A 23,241-nucleotide genomic window follows, 5' to 3' on the forward strand; every position below is an offset into this window, starting at 1 on the left:
TCTCCGTGCGTTTCTCCCTCTCCCTCTGTCAGTCTGCCTTTCAAATACACAAGCTGCGTCGCTGGTGTTGCAAGTGGCAGCCTGACCCAGTGCACCACAGCACCAGACCCAGAATTCAGGTACTTCTGTACAGGGTGGTGATTTTCCCCAGTGCTATAGTCCTATGTTCATTCATTCATTCATTCATTCATTAAAAGAATCATTGAGCACCTGCTTTGTGTGAGATTGTGGAGGGGAAACACAAGATGTGGAAACGCTAGTCTCAGCCCTGAAGGGAGTTAAAGGCAAGCCGGGACCAGGCTGCTAGAATAAGTGAGTACAGTGGGGACCAGTGATGGAACTGATTGATGGGGGAGCGCTTCCAACCCACTTCTGGTTGAACTCTTCTAAGAACCCTGCTGAGAAGGCAGAGGCCACAGGGAAGGCAGAGGCCATGTTTTCATTGTTTCTGTTACAACAGGATCCAGTGACTTTTGTCCACTGAGTGAGTGGCCAGGGCTGGGAGCCAGGGTCACTGATGCCAGCTCTCTGCTTTTCAGAGAGGCCTAGCTGCCAGCCCTGAGAACCCAGGAACTCCAGGCAGGAGGAGGCAGGCATGGACGGTGCTCGGGGACTCACGGTGTCTGCACAGCCAGGACACGGAATGGGGCGTGCATCACAGTGACAGCTCATGATGCCTGCAGGGCCCCACCCCTGAGCGAATTCCGTGTCTCCTTTCTCTTCACAGGACTTGAGGAAAGGACACCAGGTTTCCAGGACTACACATGGTTGAAATCTGCTTAGCCATGCTTGATGACACAGATTGAGCTCCCTAGTTCAAAACATCCTAACTCCAAAGTTCCTCTGAGTAGTTAGCCCAGGAGATGAGAAGTTTGGTGTTTCTTAAAGTGCAGCCAGTGCCCCATAATGTTTCAGTTGGCAGTAGACCCCACACGGGACTACCTCAAAAACTTTATGGAAAACAGAATTAAAAGATAAGTTTATTCTGCATGAAACATTTTGAAATCCATGCACATAAAAAGGTTGTCAAAAAGTTTATGGATGGGACCGGCGTTGTGGCGTAGCGGGCTAAGCTGCCGCCTGCAATTCTGGCATCCTGTGTAGGCTCCAGTTGTGTCCCAGTTGCTCCACTTCCAATCCAGCTCCCTGCTAATGGCCTGGGGAAAGCAAGGGAAGATGGCCCAAGTGTTTAGGCCTAGCTACCCATGTGGGAGTTCCAGATGAAGCTCTTGGCTCCTGGCTTCAGCCTGGTCCTGCCCTGGCTTTTTATTTTTTATTTAAGAGAGTGAGCAAGCAAGCTCCCATCTGCTTGTTTACTCCCCAGGCTGAAGGTAGGAGCTGGGAATGCAATCCAGGTCTCCCATGTGGCTGGCAGGAACCCGACTGCTTGAGCTCTCAACTGCTGCCTCCCAGGGTGTGCGTTAGTAGGAAGCTGGAATTGGGAGCAGACCCAGAACTTGAACCTGGGCTCTCTTCATGGGATGTGGGTATCCCGTCTGTTGGCTTAACCTCCAGGCCTAGTGCCCACCCCAAATTTATCTTTTAATCTCATTTTCCACAAACTCTTTGAAGTACCCTCGTATATGACAAGGGCTATATCCTACAGCCTGGCTGTGTAGTAAGGCTGTACCATCCAGGTTTGTGTCAGTACACTCTGATGTGTACACAACGAAGTCGCCACAGGCACATTTCTCAGCACACGTGCATGTTGTTGAGTGATACAGGACTGTACTGAAATTGAAAGTTCCACGTGATAGCACACATGACAGCTGTGCCAGGGCGTGGTGGCTTTTAGTCTGCTTACTGCACAGCCACACGTTTGTGCACCAAAGGCTCCCCGCACACTCGTACTTCTGAGACCCAAGGACTACAGTCTGCCCCCAGAAAGGCTCCCCGCACACTCGTACTTCTGAGACCCAAGGACTACAGTCTGCCCCCAGAAAGGCTCCCCACACACTCGTACTTCAGAGACTGAAGGACTACGGTCTGCCCCCAGAAAGGCTCCCCGCACACTCGTACTTCAGAGACTGAAGGACTACGGTCTGCCCCAGAATGGCCTGATTCGGTGAATTCTAACAGACCCTCTCCAGGGGCAAGCACTGTTGTGTTCCATCACGTCAGTACCTCGTGCAGAGAGCAGACCCCAAGCTGGCTCAACATAATGGGAAATGGTCTCGGTGGTTATGCGTGACAGCCGTGCTGTCAAAACAGAAATGTTGGTTTATTTTAAGTGATCCATTGATTCTTTGTGTATGCCTGGCGTGGTGCAGCGCCTGTGGTTTCCCTACTACTTGTGGTTTCTCACTGACAGCTCCGGTTTGACAGCCAGGCCAAAAATAAGCTCATGAAATTCACAAATAGCCTGCCGAGGAGCAGTACTGCTTCTGAGTTAACTTGGCCAAAAGTTAAACAAAGGATTGTTTTCTGTCCTCAGAGCCCTAACTACTTGTTGGACAATATAACATGAAAGAAATATCCAAGAATGTATTTTTCCCAACATATTTAAATGCTAAGCAATGGCCGGTGCCACGGCTCACTAGGCTAATCCTCTGCCTGCAGTGCCGGCACCCCGGGTTCTAGTCCCGGTTGCTCCTCTTCCAGTCCAGCTCTCTGCTGTAGCCCAGGAGTTCAGTAGAGGATGGCCCAAGTGCTTGGGCCCTGCACCCACGTGGGAGACCAGGAGGAAGCACCTGGCTCCTGGCTTCGGATCGGCACAGTGTGCCGGCCGTAGCGGCCATTGAGGGGATGAACCAACAGAAGGAAGACCTTTCTCTCTGTCTCTCTCTCTCTCTCTCACTGCCTAACTCTGCCTGTCAAAAAAAAAAGCTACACAAAGCTTTATTGGGAATGGATATGCACATAGTCATTTATTTACAAGGCAGAGAGAGAGAGGAAGGGAGAGAAAGAGAGGGGGGAGAGAGAGAGAGAGAGATATCTCCTGTCTGTTGGTTCAGTCCCCAATGCCTGCAACAACCCCTGGGCCAGGCCAGGTGCCAAAGCTGGGATCCAAGAACCCAATCTAATCTCCCACATGGGTGGCAGGAACCAAAGCACATAAGCTATTGCCTCTGCCTCCCAGGGTCTGCATTAGCAGGAAGCAGGAGTCAGGAGTGGAGCCATAACCCAACTCGGGCCCTCCAGTGTATGCAGCCGGCACCCTAACCACTAGGCCAAAGGTCCTCTTCCAGATACACAGTTCTGAGTACATCTTTGGAATCCAGGATCTGTCTGGTGTTCTCAGGAATGGCTAAGCAGCAGCAGTTGTCATTTGTCAGTATTTCTGACCCCAACTGCTTCTACTGAGCCTGTACCCTTCTCTTATTGTTTATTCTCTCTACTTTGATTTCAGGAACTGTGTTTTTCTCTTCTTCTATGGTCCACATTTCTTCATATCTTATTGCATCCATAACAGCTTTTATCAAATTGTCCTTGTGTTCCAGACCTGTGGTGACCCCTTGTCTCCCATCACCTCACATGTAAACTCTGCTGTCTTTTATTCCTCACCATCACCCCAGTCCACCCCTGCTACCCTCCAGTCTAAGCCATTTGTATCATCTTAGTCACCAAAAAGCAAATAGCACCACACACACACACAGTTCCTGCCCCTTCTGTGCCTGGTTCCTAGCCCCGTGCAGAATGTCCCTCTGCCGTATTTTTTAGCTACTCTGTTGGCTTTAGTCCCCTCCTGTTTCTGGTGGTTCTATTCTGAACCCCTAAGATTTGTGTGGCTGCTGTTAGTGTAGATCCAGCTGGATTTCTTGAGCTTCCTGAAGGCAGGGCCCAAGTCTAGACTCTGTGGTGGCTTCCAAGTAGTGTTAACCCTGAGGGTGGACCCATCAGAGTTCTAATCTCAGGTTGCCAAGCTTCTCTGCCTCACACCCATGCCTAAGATGGTACAGAGAGTACACCTGTAGGATCCAGAACTTCTGCAGCCCCAGATTTCATACTTGTGATGCTCCCAATTCACCGAGATGTAGGGCCTAGGCACCAGGAAGCCAGGACAAGGCATAGCTTCGTGCTAGACCGTGGCAGGGTGGCTACTGTGTTTGTGGAATTTCCCAGTTGGGAAAAACATTGCAGACTGTCAGACTGGAACTGTTTTCTGCTTCCTCCTTACAGTTCACTATCAAACCTCTGGATAAGAAAATTGATGTCTTTAAGTTTAACTCCTCAAAGCTTCGTGTTAATAAGCTGGTAAGTTGAGTTCCTGGTTTTCTTAACTGGTAACTGTTAGCTTTTCTGAGGAATTGAATGCTGCTTTTTTTTTTTTTTAAACAAACAAAAATAAGCCAACTTATTTGAGGGGCTAGGCTTGTGGCACAGCAGGTTAAGCTCTGCTTATGACACCAGCATCCCATATCAGAGCACTGGTTCCAGTCCTGGCTACTCTGCTTTCAATCCAGCTTCCTGCTAACATGCCTGAAAAGGAAGTAAAGGGTGGCCCAAGGACCTGGGCCCCTGTCTCCCATGTGGGAGAGCCGCATGGAGTTCCTGACTCCTGGCTTTGGCCTGGCCCAGCCACAGCTGTTGTGGGCATTTGGAAGAGCGCGCTCTTGCTCTCTCTCGCTGTCTCTCGCTCTCTTTCTTCCTCCCTCCATCCCTTCCCTTGCTCCTCTCTGCTCCCGCTCCCCCTTGCCTTCTTTCTCTCCTTCTTTCTCTCTGTCACTCTGCCTTTCTAATAAGTAAATAAAGTAAATCTTTTTTTTAAAAGAACTTACTTGAAAGAAAGAGTACACACACACACTCCCACCTGCTGGTTCCTTCCCTGGATGCCTGCAAGGGACAGGGGCTGAAGCCAGGAGTCTGCTGCATGGGTGGCAGGGGTCCAACTACTTGAGCTATTACTTGCTGCCTTCCAGGGTCTGTGTTAGCAAGCAAGATGCTGGAATTGGGAGCTAGAGCTAGAAATCAAACCCAGACACTCCAATATAGGATGTGAATGTCCTACCTGGCATGTTAACCATTAGGCCAAACGTCCACTCCTCCATGAACTACCCTTATAAATATATTTTTATTCTGTTATTAATGAATGATGAGTGGCTTTCCACTTCTGTACTATGGTTGCAGGTTGATATGAATCTTCAACCATTCTTGTCTCTGTCTTCTGGTACATATAGGCGTTAAAGAGTTTAGAATGTGTACTTAGGAGTAGAAGTAAGGGGATTAGTGTGCATTTGGATTTAGAGTTATGACGAACTGTTTTCCAGAGAAGGGGGATTGATTTATAGACACATCAGTGGTGGGTAAGACTTCTTTTGCACATGTATTTTATATTTGCACTTATCTTCAGCACATGTATTGTTAGCCACTTGCCACTTTTTTTGCCAACTGTACGCAATATAAAATAGAATCTCAGGGGCTGGCGCTATGGCTCAGCAGGTTAACGCCCTGGCCTGAAGTGCCTGCATCCCATATGGGCACCAGTTTGAGACCTGGCTGCTCCACTCCCGATCCAGCTCTCTGCTATGGCCTGGAAAAGCAATAGAAGATGGCACAAGCCCTTGGGCCCCTGCACCCACATGGGAGACCTAGAAGAAGCTTCTAGCTTCAGATCGGTGCAGTTCCGACCATTGTGGCCAACTGGGGAGTGAACCAATGTTCACCTGGTCTCCCATGTGGGTGCAGGGGCCCAAGCACTTGGGCCATCCTCCACTGCACTCCGGGGCCACAGCAGAGAGCTGGATTGGAAGAGGAGCATCTGGAACTAGAACCCAGCGCCCATATGGGATGCCGGCGCCACAGGCAGAGGATTAGCCAAGTGAGCCACGGCGCTGGCCCCTATTTATTTATTTTATTATTTGAAAGGCAGAGTTACAGAGCAAAAGAGAGAGACAGAGAGAGATCTTCTATCTTCTGATTCACTCCGGAATTAGCAGGGAGCTGGATCAGAAATGGAGCAGCCAGAACTCAAACGCGTGCTTGTATGGGATGCTGGCATTGTAGATGGCAGCTTAGCCCACTGTGCCACAATGTTAGCCCCTATCCTGTGGTTATAAAGATATTGTTCTGTTTTCTAAAAGTTTCCAGGGCTTGCTCTTTGCATTAAAGTCTGTAATCCTTCTGGAGCAACTTTGTGTATGGTGTGAGGGAGGGGTCCAACTTTTTTTTTTTTTTTTCTTTCACATAAACAACTTGTTGTTCCAGCCCACGTTATTGTATCTTGACATAGGAGAGCAAAGTGCATTCAGAAGATTGATAGGCCGGCGCCGTGGCTCAACAGGCTAATCCTCCGCCTTGCGGCGCCGGCACACCGGGTTCTAGTCCCGGTCGGGCGCAGGATTCTGTCCTGGTTGCGCCTCTTCCAGGCCAGCTCTCTGCTGTGGCCAGGGAGTGCAGTGGAGGATGGCCCAAGTGCTTGGGCTCTGCACCCCATGGGAGACCAGGAGAAGCACCTGGCTCCTGCCATCGGATCAGCGCGGTGCGCCGGCCGCAGCGCGCCAGCCGCGGCGGCCATTGGAGGGTGAACCAACGGCAAAAGGAAGACCTTTCTCTCTGTCTCTCTCTCACTGTCCACTCTGCCTGTCAAAAATAAAAAAAATAAAAAAAAAAAAAAAAAAAAGAAAAAGAAAAAAAAAAAAGAAAAAAGAAGATTGATAAAGTGGCCCTTATTCCCTCTTGTGAATTTAACCGCCTGGCAATCTGAGGCACCTTCACTTTGCCTCTTATCTCCTCGGCCAAGAGCAGGAGGGGCCATCAGCAGGGCTTTGGCATTTCCCTAAACTCTTTCTCTTCAGGTTTGTTGCTACCCACAAAAGCCTAAGATGCTACAGCATGGATGAGCTGCTGGTCAGTGAAGTAGATTTGTGGGCTTAACGTTTCTCCTGCTTCCGTGGCCACAGATTCTGCAGCTCTGTATTGGGAACCATGACCTATTTATGAGAAGACGGAAGGCTGATTCTTTGGAAGTCCAGCAGATGAAGGCCCAGGCCAGGGAGGAGAAGGCTCGAAAGCAGGTGAGCAGACCTCGTTTGCCTGACGCTGTTGCTGCTTGGCCAGTGCTGGCCCAGTGGAAAGGCATGGTTGTGGGCCCATAGGAGTGGCCTGGCCATGGACATGCTATTATTTTATCCCTAGTGGTTCTTTGTTGGCTGATGCCCAGCTGGTGGGATACCAGCTCGGGAAATGAGAAAGTCTATTAATATATTAAAAAAAAAAAAAAAAAAAAAAAAAAAAAGCTTTTACTGTGTCTCCTCTAGTCATTTCACACTTATGTGAAGTTAGGTGTGATTAACACAGGTTTGGGAAGGGTAGCCGCGCGTACCTGCACCTCCGCACCCAGCCGCTTGCTTCCACTCCCCCTGTCTGTCTCCTCTGCCTGGCCTCTCCTTTTCTAATTAGATGGTGATAGAATGCATGGCAGCATTTCAGCACCTGCTGCCGGAATGCTAATTAGACTCCGGCCGCACTTCCCGGCTGCAGGTCAGCCTGGGCGGCGCATCACCCGCCGTGGGGGGTGTCGGGAGCGCCTTCCCGCAGACTGGACAAGGTCCATCATGGGTTCTACGCACTGAAATCCACACAGCTGCTTTGGGCCCGGCTGCTGAGATTATCCATTGTGTTTGGGGGCGTGCTTCGAGATGGAGTAGCGGCAGCTGCCGGCGGCTGCCCTCAGGACTTGCAGGCTCACAGGTGTGATAATTAGTCGGTGCTCAGCTCTGTGATTTGGGTGCACTGGGGAGGCCGGCCCCCAGCCCTGGGGTTAGAATGGAAAGCTCAGCTTGATCCCGTGTGCTTTCAGCTCTCCAGCCCTTGGCCTTCTGCCCCAGTGGGCCACCCGTGTGCTCTTGGAACGCTTGGGGAGTGGTGGACAGAGAGATGCCACTGGGCCAGTGTATGGTCATGGTGGCAAATTCAAGCAGAGTTCTCTTCGACCTGCCCTGACAGAGAGGGGGAAGGGAACACCCCCGACCTGCACTGCCTGTAGAACAGAGAGCAGCCTCCCTGGCATCTGGGCAACCACAGGTCAGAGCACCGCAGCCCGTGGGAAAAACACTGCCCTTCTAACTGGAAACTTAGGAAGCTTAGTATGTGACGTTGTGTGTGACGACCTTCTAGGCTTGTCACGTGGAGCTAATAATACTTCTTTGTCTCAGATCAGAGGGTGTAGGGGAACAAAAAGTCTTTGGAGGTGATAAACTGCTTTGCAAATACATAGGAGGTCCTTTATTACTGGTATGGGAGAACCGAAGGGCTTTCCTAGGCTCCCCTTTGCTGGTTCACTTCCGATGGGCACAGTGGTCTGATTTAGGTTAGGAGCCTGAAATGAATCCAGGTCTCTCACATGGGTGGCAGGAACCCAGCGGGAGTGGGGAATTGAACCCAGGCACTCCAGTGTGGGATGTGGGCAGCTTACCTGCTAAGCTAAAAGCCCTTTCCAGCCCGGGCTTTTCTTCAGGTGGAAAATGGGAGATAGAATCGGCCTTATGGAAATTGTAACATGATGGAAATTTAGAGAACAAATTGGCCCAGCTTTTCATTGACCTGCGAGAAGAAAATTGGAGAACTTACAGTGCAGTGTTTTATTGCTTGTCATTGCATTATTCTTTCAAGTTCCAATGCATTTTTTTTTTTTTTTTGGCTTAGTATTTAGAAAAAGCGGCAGTCTTAGAAATCTTATGCTACTAGAGCTTGGGATAAGACTGAAGCAGGAATAAGTAATTAAATGTGCTTTAATTATTTAAGGCAGAAAATAGCACAGTGGTCACTTCTGGCTTCTGCTCTCGGAATGCAGTCAGTACCCCAGGATCACAGACAATGGAGCTGTCCTGTGCTTGTTCCCCGTGTTGAGCTCGGCATGTGGCCCACTTAACACAGTGATCCAGAGGCAGCTTTGTGCTGTGCCTTAAGGACAGGGGGGCTGTGTTCCCCGCCAGGCTCAGGAGTCGCCTCCGCATGGGGCTGAGCGAGTCTGGACCACAGCTGCCCCCTGTGAAGTCCAGCGTGTGTGCCCTGTGAATGCATCGCACATAGCACCTCCCTCTTCCGTGAGTCCAGGCAAGAGCAGAGCTCTTGTTGATAAAACCAGAGATGTGGGAAGGGTCTGTGTGGGTTCGAAGTGGGTGAGTGGCCCATCTGACCCGAGGAACCAGCTGCCTCTTTCTGGGGCACTGTCTCAGGGAGCAGGGACCTGTGTATATTCTGTCAGCCACAGGGCAGAGCGGGATGAGGTTTCCTAGCGAAAAAGGGACGCTGACAAGGTAGCTATCTCCGTACACCTTACGTCGGGATGCTGCTTCCTAGCCAGGTAGGAAATGGGCTTGGGCTTTCTGATGATTCATTCACTAGCATTTTTTTTTTTCATGGGGCACCACTCTTAACTCTGCAGCTGGCTTAGAAAGACAGAGGGTGGTGGGCAGCAAGAATGACCCTGGCTACTTACAATAAAGGGAAGAAAAAGATCACCAAAGAGGAGGTTCTGGAGATGGGGTGCCCTTGGATTCCTGGGGCACACTCGGTCTAGAGCCCCATCACTCAGTGCCTGCTCTTGTTCCCCCCACCCCAGATGGAGCGGCAGCGCCTTGCGCGGGAGAAGCAGATGAGGGAGGAGGCTGAACGCACAAGGGACGAACTGGAGAGGAGGCTGCTGCAAATGAAAGAAGAAGCAACGATGGCCAACGAGGCCCTGGTGAGTTCCAAGGTTCTACAGGAGACTTCCTGCTCTCCCGGGGCTCAGCCCACGGAGACCCAGAGTGAGCAGCCTGTCTCAGCTTCCACAGAAATCCACGCCTTCTCCTTCTACCTGTGTTGGCAGAAGCCGACTTAGGTTGGTTCATGTGCGGTTCATGAGGTTGTCCTTAAAGAAAGGTTTCTCGGCCTCTGTACCACTGTTTGGGGCTGTTCGTTCTGGGTCATGGGGCCTGAACTCTGCCAGATACCAGTGACACCTCCCTCCTCACCTTCCTTCTGCAACAAGCAAAAATGTCTCCAGGAACCTGGATGGAGTGTCAGACTCCTGGCTTTGGCCTGGCCCAGCCCCAGCCATTGCAGCCATTTGGGGAGTGAACCAGCAAATGGAAGACACCCATCTCTCTCCCTTTCTGTAACTCTACCTTTCAAAAAATAAGTAAATAAATTTTCTTTTGTTAATGTCTGCAGGAGGACAGGCATTTGGCCTAGCAGTTAAGATGCCCACATCCCAGCCCTGGCTCCTGGCTCCAGCTTCCTGCTAATACAGACCCTGGAAGCAGTGGCAATGGGCCGAGTAGTTGGGTTCCAGCCACCAATGTGGGAGACCTGCATTGCATTTCCAGCTTTATCCAGCCTAGCACCAGCTATTCCAGCCATTTGGAGAGTGAACCAGTGAATGAGAACCTTCTCTCCCTCTCCCTCTCCCTCTCCCCCTCCCCCTCCCCTCCCTCTCCCTCTCCCCCTCCCCCTCCCTCTCCCCCTCCCCCTCCCTCTCCCCCTCTATCCCTCTCCTTTTCTCTCTCCCTCTCCCTTTCTCCCTCTCTCCCTCTCCCTCTCCCTCTCCCTCTCCCTCTTCCATTCCCTCTCCCTCTCCCCCTCTCACTCCCCCTGTCATAATGCATAAGACAGCTGGAGTAGGGACTCCAGAGCGGCCCTCTTTGTTGTCGCTCCCATGGGTTGAGACGTTGGGGGCATGACCTGTCATCTGTTGCCCACAGGCTGCTGGGTCCCCCGAGTCCCGGCTTCAGGTTCTTGCTGACCGAAGGCCTGAGGCTGGGTCTGGGTAGGAGGATGGGTAGTGACCCCCACGCTCACTGAGGGTCATGTTCTCGCCAGATGCGGTCCGAGGAGACAGCTGACCTGTTGGCTGAAAAGGCCCAGATCACAGAGGAGGAGGCTAAACTCTTGGCACAGAAGGCCGCCGAGGCCGAGCAGGAGATGCAGCGCATCAAGGCCACGGCCATTAGGACAGAGGAGGAAAAGCGCCTGATGGAGCAGAAGGTGCTCGAGGCCGAGGTGCTGGCGCTGAAGATGGCGGAGGAGTCAGAGCGGAGGTGAGGTCACGGGGTCGGGAGTCCTGGTGCTGGGGCCCAGCAAGGTGCTGCCCTGCTCTGAGGCCAAGCTCCCCAGCAACTGTGCCCAAGCTGCAGCTGTGTCTTCCAGGCTCTGTCTTTGACAGATGAGTGGGGCCTGGTGCTCAGTCTAGCTGGGGGGCTGGAGCTGTTTGGAGGGCACTGAAACACACTTCTCTTGCCCAGTGGGCCTCCCTGGTCATGCTGCTGCCTCTCTGATAAGCCGTGTATGCGGAGCCATTGAGCATGCCACAGGCTGCTTTTAGCTGGAGAGATATGAGGAGACTCTGCATTAATAAAAAGAGAGAAAAAAGAAAGAAAAAATGGTTCCTTTCCCTTTTCCTCTGGGAAGGGCTCGGGAGAGCCACGGTGCTCAGGCTCCGGGGGACAGTGGGCCCCATTTCCCTGTGGCTGCCTCGGCAGGGTCCTCTTTGGGACTGCTGCCTGTACTTCTGAGACTGTTCCAGGCCCTGGCTTGTTCTGGGCCTGCCAGGCTGCAGATACACACTGGCACAATTCCCCACAGCATCCGGCTCTGTGGATTTAGAACATTTGCATTTGGCCCTCAGCTCCCGAGGTGCAGTCACTACCATTTCCCTCGCCATTCTGTGCCTGGCATTCTGGGCATGTGGTTCCCTGTGGCCAGTCCTGAGCTCCTTTTTTTCTGTGTCTGGGCCACATCCCCCTGTGAGTGATGCATACGGAGCCAGGTCCCCGTGCCAGCCAGGACTCACATGCCACACCCGGCCTGTGTCCTGTAGGGGTAGGATCTGTACCCAGGTGCCAGCGCCCTTGGTGGTGGGGCTGATCTGCCTGAGAAAATGGGTGATTGCCCTCCAGTGATTGACTTGGGGGCGGCAAAGAAGCGCTTCTTTCCTCTCCTGCCCCTTGTGATCCAACGTAAGACCTTTGATCCCAAGGCAGGGGTGTAGCCTAGGGGTGAAGATGCCAGTTAAGATACCTGTGTCCCACATCGGAGTTCCTTGGTTCAATTCTGGCTCTGGCTCCTGGCTCAGCCTCCTGCCAGTGTGGACCCTGGGAGGCGGTGGTGATGGCTCGAGACGTTGGGTCCCTGTCACCCATATTAGAAACCTGAATTGAGTTCCCTGCTTCAGCCCAGCTCAGGCTATTGTGGGCATGTGGGGGAATGAACAGCTGATAGGATCACTCTCCAGATAAAAACAAAAACGGAAGGCCTTTGATTCCCCACGCTCTTTCTTTACCCAGCCATTCCCACCCAGGATGAAGCAGAGAAGGTCTGGCCCCTCCCTCCTCTCCTGCCTCTCCATCCACTGCGGAGGTTCTTTTTTTTGGCTCTTGTCCCCACTGGCTGCTCTGCTGTCCCCGGTTAGTCAGATATCCCAGTTGCAATGAATAATGCCCAGGAATGTTGTCCTTGCTTGGGAAGGTTCTGATTTCCTGTAAATATCCCCCCCCACCTGGCCTTGTTTGCCTTGTCAGGTGCTGTCTGCAGGGTTAACCCAGGTTCCTCCCTTTGGGGCAGGGATGGGTCACTGCCCTGCTCCTGTCCTCTGTGTGGCTCATGGCTCCTCCTTTCCTCGCAGGGCCAAGGAGGCAGATCAGCTGAAGCAGGACCTGCAGGAAGCCCGTGAGGCCGAGCGAAGAGCCAAGCAGAAGCTCCTGGAAATCGCCACCAAGCCCACATACCCGGTGAGCTTGGGTGGGGGCCACCCACCTCTGGCTGCTTCAGACCTGGCGACCTCACTGTCCCACCTTGGGTTCATCTGGTGGTACCTTTGGGTGACCATTCAAGCAAAAGCCTGGCTGAGCAAGGGGTACAGATAGCCCACAGTGGGGCCTGGCTAGAAGGTCCCTGGTCCACCATGTGTCCTTGGACTATCAGTTATCTCTCCAGTTGCCACAGGGCATTTTCCAGTTCTGAAAGTTTTCCAATTCCAGAATGTAGTCCTACATTACCCTAAAGAGAACCTTTTCTCTGGCCTCCTAATGCTGAGCTGAATGCAATCCCCAGCTGCCAGTGTATGTCTGTGCTAGTCAGCTTTTCATTACTACAGTGAAGCACTTAGACAACCTCCTGAGGAAGGAAGGGGTTGATTCTGGTTTACAGAATTTGGAGAGTCATAGTCCAGGGCCGAGTAGCCCCACTGGTTCGACATCTGGGGATGGCGTTCTTGCTGGCAGTCACGAGGTAGCAGGAAGCATCTCATAGCACAAGCGACCCTGTGTATCTGTCCTAAGGAAGCCTCCACGATTTAATCATGGGGCTGGACTTCAACAACTTAATCCAATCCAATCCTTTCCCTGAGGCCCCACCCCTAACACCATAACTAGGTAAGTTTCCACCTCTTAGTGCTATTAACCTCAGACTTGGGGGATAAGCCTTGAACACATGGGCCTCTGGAGGACACCCAAGGTAATCTCCACACCATATCTGTGCCGTGCACCATCACTGTAGTTCTGGGAAGGACTGACTATGACTCAGAGTGAATTACTGCCCTGCAGGACCAGCTGCCAACCTCGTTTTCGGTCAAGGTGGTGACTTCCATTAAATGGGGTCACGGCACAATTAGAGCCTTCCTCCAGTCCTCTCCTTTGCATTCAGTGCAGCAAGCACTTTGCACACCTGTTCCATGTCCACCTGCTACCACACGGTTGGAAGTGTGTGTTCAGACAGGTATGCGCAGGTGCCTAGGGTAGGAGGTCGTAGCCCAGCGTGACGGGCAGGAAAGAACCTCAGCTGACTCTTGGAGGGAGCAGGAACAAGCCGGGTGGGCAAAGGTGACAGGACATTCCAGGGAGAATGCAGACATACTTGTGACGCATGTACACACACACACACACACACACACTGCACGTCCATACACAGGCCACTAGAACACGAGATGTCCAGGGCTTGAGGTGGGGAAAATACGGGCAGGTTTCTTTTGCCATGTGTTCTGGTTGTCTGTTGCTGTGCCACACACCACCCCAAGCCACCCTGTGGCTCCATTTGTTATTGCCTCTCATGGCTGGCTGGGCTGAGGGCCGATGTCCTTGCTTGAGGTCTCTCAGGTGGTCAGAAGCAGGTGGCAGCTAGGAATGGAATCGTTGCAGGGCTCAGCTGGGCTGTACATCTGTGTTTACCACACACACTGAGGCTAGCTTTGTGGCACAGCAGATTAAGCTGTTGCCTGCAGCTCCAACATCCCATGAAGGCCTTGGTTCGAGTCCCAGCTGCTCCACTTCCAATCCAGCTCCCTGCTAATGTACTTGGGAAAGCAGCAGAAGATGATCCAAGTCCTTGGGCCCCTGCACTCACTTGGGAGACCCAGATGGAGTTCTAAGTTCCTGGCTTTGGCTTGTACAGCCCTGGCCATTATGACCATTTGGGGAGTGAAACAGCAGGCAGAAGATCTCTCTCTCTCTTGCTGCCTCTCCCTCTATGTCACTTTGTCTTTCTTTCTTTCTTCTTTTTTTTTTTTTTGACAGGCAGAGTGGATAGTGAGAGAGAGACAAAGAGAAAGGTCTTCCTTTTTGCCGTTGGTTCACCCTCCAATGGCCACTGCGGCCGGTGCATCGCGCTGATCTGAAGCCAGGAGCCAGGTGCTTCTCCTGGTCTCCCATGCAGGTGCAGGGCCCAAGGACCTGGGCCATCCTCCACTGCCTTCCCGGGCCACAGCAGAGAGCTGGCCTGGAAGAGGGGCAACCGGGACAGAATCCAGCACCCCAACTGGGACTAGAACCCGGTGTGCCGGGGGGGGGGGGGGGGGGGGGGGGGGGCGGAAGATTAGCCTATTAAGCTGCAGCGCCGGCCCACTTTGTCTTTCAAACAAGTAAAATGAATCTTTAAACAAAGCCACACTGGAGCAAATGTTATGCAGATTTAACTGCTCTTTCCATTTGTGATAAATCCTGGAAGAGATCATTCAGATCAGCTTTGTACCCATATTGTGTTGTGTGGATGGGTTGTAACTCATCTAAGCAGCCCCTTATGGGTGAGCATCTCCTCTGTTCTCTTGCAATTTTGAGCAAAGCTGGACTGCACATCCTCGAACACAAATCTCACATCGGGTGGATTTATTGGTAGACACGCGGGGTCAGGCCTTCAAGTTTGATACTCTCCAAAGTGGTGGTACTAGTTTATGCTCTTGCCAGTGGTGCAGCAGTGGAACTCATCTTTTCTAGACATTTTTATGAAATGTAACATACAGAGAAGTGCAGGTTATAACTGTACAGCTTAGTGAATTTCACAAAGAAAATACACCCATATACCCAGCACCACCATGAGAAAACAGGACATTCCTGGGCTGGCATTGTGGTTCTGCAGGTTAAATTTTTTTTTTTTTTTAAGATTTTATTTTATTTGAAAGAGTTATGCAGAGAGAGAGAGAGAGAGAGGTCTTCCATCCATTGGTTCACTCCCCAATTGGCTGCAATGGCTGGAGCTGTGCCGATCTGAAGCCAGGAGCCAGGAGCTTCTTCCAGGTCTCCCACGCAGGTGCAGGTCTCCCATGCGGGTGGGCCATCTTCTACAGTTTCCCAGGCCAGAGAGCTGGATCAGAAGTGGAGCAGCCGGGACTTGAACCAGTGCCCACATGGAATGCCGGCACTTCAGGCCAGGGCATTAACCCATTGTGCCACAGCGCCAGCCTCAGCGGGTTAAGTTGTGATAGCAGAATCCCATGTCGGAGCGCTGATTCCAATGTTGGCTAGTCTACTTCCCACCTAAAGCTTCTGGCTAGTGCATTCTGGGAAGGCAGCAGAGGAACAGCCCAAGTGCTTGGGCCCCTGCCACCTATGTGGGAGACCAAGATGGAGCTCCTGGCTCCTGGATTCTGCCCAGCCCAGACCTGGCTATTGTGACCATTTGGGGAGTGAACCAGCAGATGGTAGATCTGTCTCTGTGTATATGTGTGTCTCTCTCTCTGTTTTTCTGCCTTTCAAATAAATAATTTTTTTAAAAAAGATTTATTAATTTGAGAGGTAGAGTTACACTCTACGTCAGTGTGCAGGTAGAACCTCCCTGGTCTGGGCCAGTCTCATGCCCTGCTCCCCACATGGGCCCTGCAGACAGCAGTGTCCTGCTGGACACTTGGCCCTGCCCGCTGTTCTGCCTCTGATTGGCAAACCTCTGTTTCTGGCACATTCTCTGGCTCTAGTAGAAGCAACCTCCTTTCTATCCTCCCGGCTCCACCCCCCAGCCTCTGGCTCACTCCGTGGCTGTGATGTTTAACTGTCTGACCTGTGATGATTTGTGAACACACCCAGTTCCCAAAGAGGACCCAAAGCCAGGGTCCCTGTGTTGTTCTCTGCATCTCTAGTGTCTGGCACAGGGCCCGGGCACCTCCTAAGTGAAAGCGCAAGTAGGAGTTGGTGTTTGTGATTCGAAGGAGCAAGGGGAATGGCAGAACAGGATTTGCCTGGACTGCTGATGTCAGTGGACTGAGAAGGGTGGGGGGCTTGGTGCCGCCGTGGGCGGGACTCCGCCGTGCCCTTGCCTCGGTGGCTGCCGGAGGGTGGGTTGTCAACACAGCAGTGTTCCTCCGTTCTGTGTCACCGAACCTCCTAACCTGAGATTTCTTATTACCAGCCCCTGAACCCCATTCCGGCCCCACTGCCTCCTGACACCCCGAGTTTCAACCTCATCGGCGACAGCTTGTCTTTCGACTTCAAGGATACTGACATGAAGCGACTTTCCATGGAGATCGAGAAGGAGAAGTACGTAGCCCCTGTGCCCCGACAGCAAGTGGCCCTGGGCCTGGAGACATGCAGGGTCTCCTAGCGGCCTGTCACTGGTGCCTGCAGATGTTTGCTCTGTACTCACCACTGGAGCAAGAAATCCCCAATCAGAAATTAAGGACAGCAGATGAGCGTGTAGTCTTCCAGGATAAAAATGACCCGGACCCATTAGGTCCTGGGACTGGGTCGTCGGTGGTCTCGGGATCAGACGGCTGTCGTCTCCTCATTGTGTTCACCAGTGGCTGGGATCTGCTGTGCTCCCCATTTCTAGAACTAAGGTCAGAGCAGCAATTGCAGCTCGAGGCTGAGGGAAGGCCGACGGGGCCAGCTGTGCCGTATGGAGCGGCCCGAGCAGAGCCTGGCATGCCCTGACCATAGCGGCTCCTGCCAAGCCACCCTCCACTCCGTTCCTAGTCAGAGATGGAAAGGTCCCAGTGAAGGTCCCTGAATTCCCAGGGCTGGAGGTGAGCTGGCTGCCTGTGCCCCAGCTTGCCAGGGAGCTGTCCCAGTCACTCCCACAGATTGGGTGCCTGCGCTTCGGCAACTTTTAGCTGCAGTTGCATTTAATTCCTTCTAACTGGGGCCGGCGCCGTGGCGTAGCGTTTAAAGCCGCACCTGCAGTGTTGGCATCTCATAAGGACGCTGGTTCGAATCCTGGCTGCTCCACTTCTGATCCAGCTCTCTGCTACGGCCTGGGAAAGCAGTGGAGAATGGCCCAAGTGCTTGGGCCCCTGCACCTACATGGGAGACCTGGAAGAAGCTCCTGGCTCAGGGCCATTGAGGCCATTTGGGGAGTGAACCAGTGGATGGAAGACCTCTCTTTCTCTCTCTCTCTCTCTCTCTCTGTCTCTCTCTCTCTCTCAAATAAATAAATAAATCTTTAAAAAAAGAAAAAGAAAAAAAATAGTTCCTACTAACAACCTTCAAACTGACATCGAGGGTAGGTGTTAGTGTTCCCATTTTGTATGAAGGAGAGTGTAGATTTAGAGTTTCATAAACTCCCACAGCTGATGGAGGATAGAGCAGGGTTTGAGACCTCACCCATCTGATGCTAGCCTGTGTGCTTCCACCACACGTAGCATCCTCAGGATGACCCCCTGAGGAAAGGGTCTTTGGAGTCCAGCATGGGCCACCACAGGCCTAGCTGGGCTCCTCTGTGGGCCCTCGTGCCCAGGGGATAGCTCAGGAGCCAACAGACCAGAGCCTGTCACAGTGGTGTCTGCTGTGTGACTTTGCTCAGTTGTCCAGACACGTGTGATCAGTGTGAGGAGGCCACAGTCTGTACTGCCATCTGCTTTTGTAGAGTTTGTATTTTCTGTCTGGTCCCTTCAGGCTGCTATAACAAAATACCAGAGTCTGGGTGGCTTATAAACAACAGAAAGTAGTCCTTAGTTCTGGAAGGTGCAAGTCCAAGATCAGGGCGCCAGAAACTGGGAGTCTGGTGAGGGCCCTCTTCTTGGCTCGTACAAGGTGCCTGCCTGCTGTGTTCTCGCACATTGGAAGGGGTCAGGGGTCTCTCTGGAGCCTCTTTTGTAAAGGGCACTAATCCCATTCCCGAGGGCTGTGTGTACCCTTGTGACCTGATCACCTCCCGACAGCTCCACACTGATGATTCTGTTTCAACACAGGAATTTCGAGAAGACACACGTTCACTCATCACCCTCACATGTGCTGACCAAGTCTGTAGACATGCCATGGTGATCCCTGTAGAATGTTCCTGGATGTTTCTGTCACGTGGTTTTGCTGGCCACGGCCTTGTAGTTGGTTACGTCATAAGCAGTGTCCTGATTTGCACCATCAAAGGTGCCATTGCTTAGTGCATGTCCCTGCTGGTGAGGGCGGGCACCTGTTCTTTCTTGTTGGCCAAGTGAGCCTCTGTCATCTTTCGGAGATGAAGTCTCAGAACAAACTGGAGGTGCGGTCGTGGCTGTCCCTTGAATTACTGGTTCGAGACAAGGAGACTGTTTTCGGTGCCAAGAAGCATGTATTTCCTGTGTTGTTTTTTGTGCAGAACTAAAAGCTATCGATGACAGCTGGTATTTGTAGAGCGCTCAGGGTTTGCACTTTCATTCTCTAAGACTTGACCACAGCCCCAGGACCATTATCTCAATTTACCAATGAGGAAATAGACTCCTCACAGTTAAGCAACCAGCCTGGCTCCCACAGCCCTTGAGTGGCCAAATAGAGAGGTGAACCCTTGGACCCCACCCCGAGCAGCAGCTCAGCCCCGTCTCACTGTTGGCCCAAGCAGTGATAACACAATGTCTCCTTGCCACAGAGTGGAATATTTGGAGAAGAGCAAGCATCTGCAGGAGCAGCTCAATGAACTCAAGACCGAGATCGAGGCCCTGAAGCTCAAAGAGAGGGAGACGGCTTTGGACATCCTGCACAACGAGAACTCTGACCGGGGCGGCACCAGCAGCAAGCACAATACCATCAAGAAGGTACCCACAGTCTCTCGACTTCTGCTGATCAGGGCAATCATTAATGAAATGTGAGGTTGGCATCTGGTTCCTCAGTAGCCGAGTCATTAGGCTGTTGTCATTTTTCATATGTCCTTAGTTAAGGAAATTGTTCGACTCCTGCCAGAAAGGGGATTTAATCTGCCAGTGACCATGAACCCATTGACTTGATGGAAGTGAAGCTTGTGTTAAAAGCTCTGATGAAATGAATGCCCGTTAGAGGACGGGTTTTGATCCATCACTTAGCAGTAAAGTGGTTCTGTCTTTTAAGCCAAAGGGAGTTATGCCCAGGGAGCTTCCTTGCTTAATGAGAAAGCAAAATGAAATGGAGGCTGCTGAGAACAGACTCCCCGCTAGACTTTTTGTGTTTTTAAGTGGCAAAGGCTATAAAACTCTGTTCTTGATTTAGGAAGCAAATTCTGAATTTTTAACTTCTTTCAAACATAAAAGGAAGTGTCTAGGAGAAGCAATGTTTTAAAAAATGAGACTTCATTTATGTTGCTAACAATTTCCTATCTTTTTCCACTGGTATATTGAGCTTTAGGCATCTTAGACACTCAGAAGTTAAATTCCATGCTAATTATCAGCTCAAGAGTATACTTTGTTTATTTGGGCAAAGCAGAAAAGTCATCTCTTGCCAGTTGGTGCTCTGATGGTAACAGATAGCCCAGGATCACAGTAACACGGATAAAATTGGTGTCATTAAGATAAGGCTGTTTCTGGCCGGCGCCGTGGCTTAACAGGCTAATCCTCCGCCTTGCAGCCCTGGCACACCGGGTTCTAGTCCCGGTTGGGGCACCGGAGTCTGTCCCAGTTGCTCCTCTTCCAGTCCAGCTCTCTGCTGTGGCCCAGGAAGGCAGTGGAGGATGGCCCAAGTGCTTGGGCCCTGCACCCGCAAGGGAGACCAGGAGAAGCACCTGGCTCCTGGCTTCGGATCAGCGTGGTGCGCCGGCCGCAGCGGCCATTGGAGGGTGAACCAACGGCAAAAGGAATACCTTTCTCTCTGTCTCTCTCTCTCACTATCCACTCTGCCTGTCAAAAAAAAAAAAAGATAAGGCTGTTTCTTGAGTTTAAATAATGATTGATAGAGTTAATTTTTTACTCTTTCCATTAATGTTTAAAATGGTTTCCATCTGTGATTGTAGTGGTAAAGCTGTACCAAAACTCTGAGAGATGGGTACAACAGGAAGCCCTGTTCCATCTCTTAACTCCAGTTACAATTGGCACTGGATAGAGAACTCCTTTTAATAGAATAACCTAGGAGGAAAGGCATTTCCACATTCCACATTCCTCTGTCTTCTGGCTTCTCTAATTTCCTGGGTTTCCCTTCCAAAATGAAGTTACGAAACAGCAAGTGGGGAACTAAAGGGAAGCCCAGCCACTAAGCAAAGAGGGAAAACAATGAGTGGGCCAGGAAGCTGGTCAGCCTTGGGCAGGGGCTGCCTCAGGCCCCATCCCCTGCCCGCTTCCCCTTGCCTCCGCTTCATGTGGACACCAGAAAGAGTGTCATCTTGAGCCCGGAGAGACTCCTCTCCAAGCCAGAAAAGCAAACCAGCGAAGTCACGGGTCACCATTTCAGGCCTGTCTGAGCATTTTGCAAATGTGGCATTGTCGATATCACAGGGTGTGTTTTTGTTTTTCTTCATTTTATTTTGCTGGTTTAGCCTCAAGCCCAAGGCAGAAGACCTATCTGCATTTGAGCCCTCAAAGTAGGTTGTTGCAGGTACTCTGTATGTGGTGATGGTCCTGCCCTCTGTGATACTAACCCATGCATGAGCTTGCCTGTCTTTGTCCCCGGGCCACGCCGAGCCCTCCTGAGGGCAGGTGTGCCTGGGTACTGGCCGCAGCATGCTTCGAGTCTGAGAGCAGGTGTCCAGGGCCCCGGAGGGCTGCCTCGTTCTGAAGAGCATGTCCCGGGGCTGTAGGTTGTCCTGTCCACCTGGTGACATTGTTGGGCTGGGGAAGGTCATGGCTTCATGTCCAATCAGGTCTGTCTCAAAGTCCTGTGTCTTGGTGGCGTATTCCTTAGACAGATAACCCTAGCATGAGAATGGGGTAACTGTGGGTCTTTAACTCAAGATCATGGCCTCTCCTGCGGTGATGAGCTCTGCAACCCGTGGTCACACCTGGCAGCCTCTGGTCACAGGATGGACACTCGCTCTCCCCAAGAGCTGCCCATTTGTGCACACAGGCCTTTCTGAGCACGGGGGTCTGTCGTGCTCTAACAGCCACCCCGCTGGACGGAGCGAGAGTGGCCACAGGGCACTCCTCCGGAGCAGCGCAGTCGCAGACACCAGGAGGGGGCAGGCAGTGGCTGTGCAGGAAGGTAATGGAGCGGTGCCTACTTTCTCCCCCAGCAGCTCCCCCCTCTTCCCACATGCCTAGGCAGTGGAGAGAACTGCTTTTGCCCGGTCATAACATGACCCCTTCCCCCTGCTTCTCACCTAATAATCCCCAGCAGTGCCATGTCAGGGAGCCCAGTGCCATCGGACAGCAACGTGGGCTATGCCCGCGGGAGTCCTCACCTCAGGTTTTGGGGGGTAAGACAAGCTCATTGGAAGCTTTCTACTGAAGAGATCCAACATGAAAGAAATCCCATTTGTGATGGTTATGCCAGCCAGAGAGCTTAACAGTGGGGTCCCACAAGGTGGGCTCAAGCTGTGAGTGGCTCCAAGGACCGTGGTGTGAACCCTGCCTCTGGTGTGATCGTTCTGTTGAGTGGGCTCCCATTTCTTCAGCTTCCAAATCCCACCTTGGTGTTGGTTCCCCGGCTCTGAGCAGGGCCGTGATGAGCGGCCTTAGAGGGGGAGGCCAGGTGGATCTGCTCCTGCAGTAGCCCTGAGACACCCAGAACGCCCCAGGGTGGGTCCACCTTGGAGTGCTGCACATTGGCTAACACAGGGGCAAGCAGAAAGCCGCATTTTGCCGCAGCCCTGCCCTCGACTCCGCTGGTCACCTGGACGCGATTTCTCCTTCCTGTAACAGCGCAGCCCTGGTTCTGCCTGTCGGTTCTCACTGAGCTCTTACACACATAGGACGTTGCATTTTCAGTTAAATTTCTCCTACTCCTAGGACATAAACGGGAGCATTCGTTCACTCATTCATTTTCGTGTCTTGATGTGAACCTGTTCTCAAAGCAGGCTGCTAGTCTCCAACCAGTCAAGAACCCTGGTTAATCAAGGGTTAATGAAAGCATGGATTTGGCTTTTAATGTGACTGCCGTTCTCTCAGCATCACTGGATTAAATAGCGGCCATGTTTTGCTGCACAAGAGGTTTGATGCAAGTTCCATTTTCTAGATGTGGGCAGTGGATAGCATGAAAGCTAATTCAAGGGGTTTACCAAGGTCACTGCCGCCTTCCAAAATGCCAAGAGCAGGTCCGGCCTGGTTAGCCAAGGTCACCACTGCTGTGTCACTTCCTTCACAGTTCTTAGCCTCTCCTGAGGCCCAGTGTCCTCACCTGCGAAAGCTGAACGGTCCTTGCCCCCACGACTCTTGTGAGGACTGAATGGGGGTCGCAGGTTGCTTAGGGAGGGCTGAAACCAAGCTGCTGGCCAGGCCGTGGCCAGGGAGAAGGGAGGTGTCGTGGGCTGTTCACACCCACCCTGGTGAGAAGCTTATTCATTCAGTGTGTCCGTGGCCATGTGGTTCAAAAGCCACTGTTAACTTGCCGGTTCCTCCTGATACTTGACATGGGCCTGCGAGAGCGTATGTTTCTCCTGCTCACTCCCCTGCATTTCCGCTTTTCCCAATTCATGATCAGCGTAGCTGGTGCCACATTTGCATCTGAGTCAGTGGCACTAGTGATCAAAAAGCACCCTGGGTGAACCTGGGTGTGCTTAGTTCCTCCCGGGAGCTCTGTGAGTTCTGGCTGCAGTAGAGGGATGCAGGCGTCTTGCCCTAGAGCCTCTGAACTGATGGCAGCAGCAGTGGCCAGGTGTGGCTTCGCGTGTTTTATCTTGGAGGGGGAACCGTGGCCCTGGGGCTTGCACACTTCAGAGTCTTGCTTTCATCCCTCTCAGGAGACCGGTTTCAATCTCGCTCCTGAGCTGGCCAGCAGACAAGCCGTCCTTCCAGTGCTCTCCGAGGGAGCCGAGGGT

General features: G+C 52.1%; 1 protein-coding gene across 3 annotated transcripts in view; it reads left to right on the forward strand.

Moving 5' to 3' along the window:
• NF2 (NF2, moesin-ezrin-radixin like (MERLIN) tumor suppressor) overlaps positions 1-23,241 on the forward strand; it is an 87,110-nt gene that overhangs the window by 54,954 nt on the left and 8,915 nt on the right. Inside the window, exons 9-16 of one of the 3 annotated variants that reach the window (XM_062182615.1) lie at positions 4,120-4,194; positions 6,840-6,953; positions 9,503-9,625; positions 10,744-10,961; positions 12,545-12,650; positions 16,531-16,658; positions 18,958-19,123; positions 20,806-20,864. In XM_062182615.1, coding sequence (XP_062038599.1) covers positions 4,120-4,194; positions 6,840-6,953; positions 9,503-9,625; positions 10,744-10,961; positions 12,545-12,650; positions 16,531-16,658; positions 18,958-19,123; positions 20,806-20,841 — 966 coding nt within the window. In that variant the 3' untranslated portion in view covers positions 20,842-20,864. The remainder of the gene's footprint in view (positions 1-4,119; positions 4,195-6,839; positions 6,954-9,502; positions 9,626-10,743; positions 10,962-12,544; positions 12,651-16,530; positions 16,659-18,957; positions 19,124-20,805; positions 20,865-23,241) is intronic. The other 2 variants (XM_062182614.1, XM_062182613.1) reach the window with 2 other exon arrangements.

The sequence above is a fragment of the Lepus europaeus genome, chromosome 23, assembly GCF_033115175.1.
Source record: "Lepus europaeus isolate LE1 chromosome 23, mLepTim1.pri, whole genome shotgun sequence".
Classification (NCBI taxonomy): domain Eukaryota; kingdom Metazoa; phylum Chordata; class Mammalia; order Lagomorpha; family Leporidae; genus Lepus; species Lepus europaeus.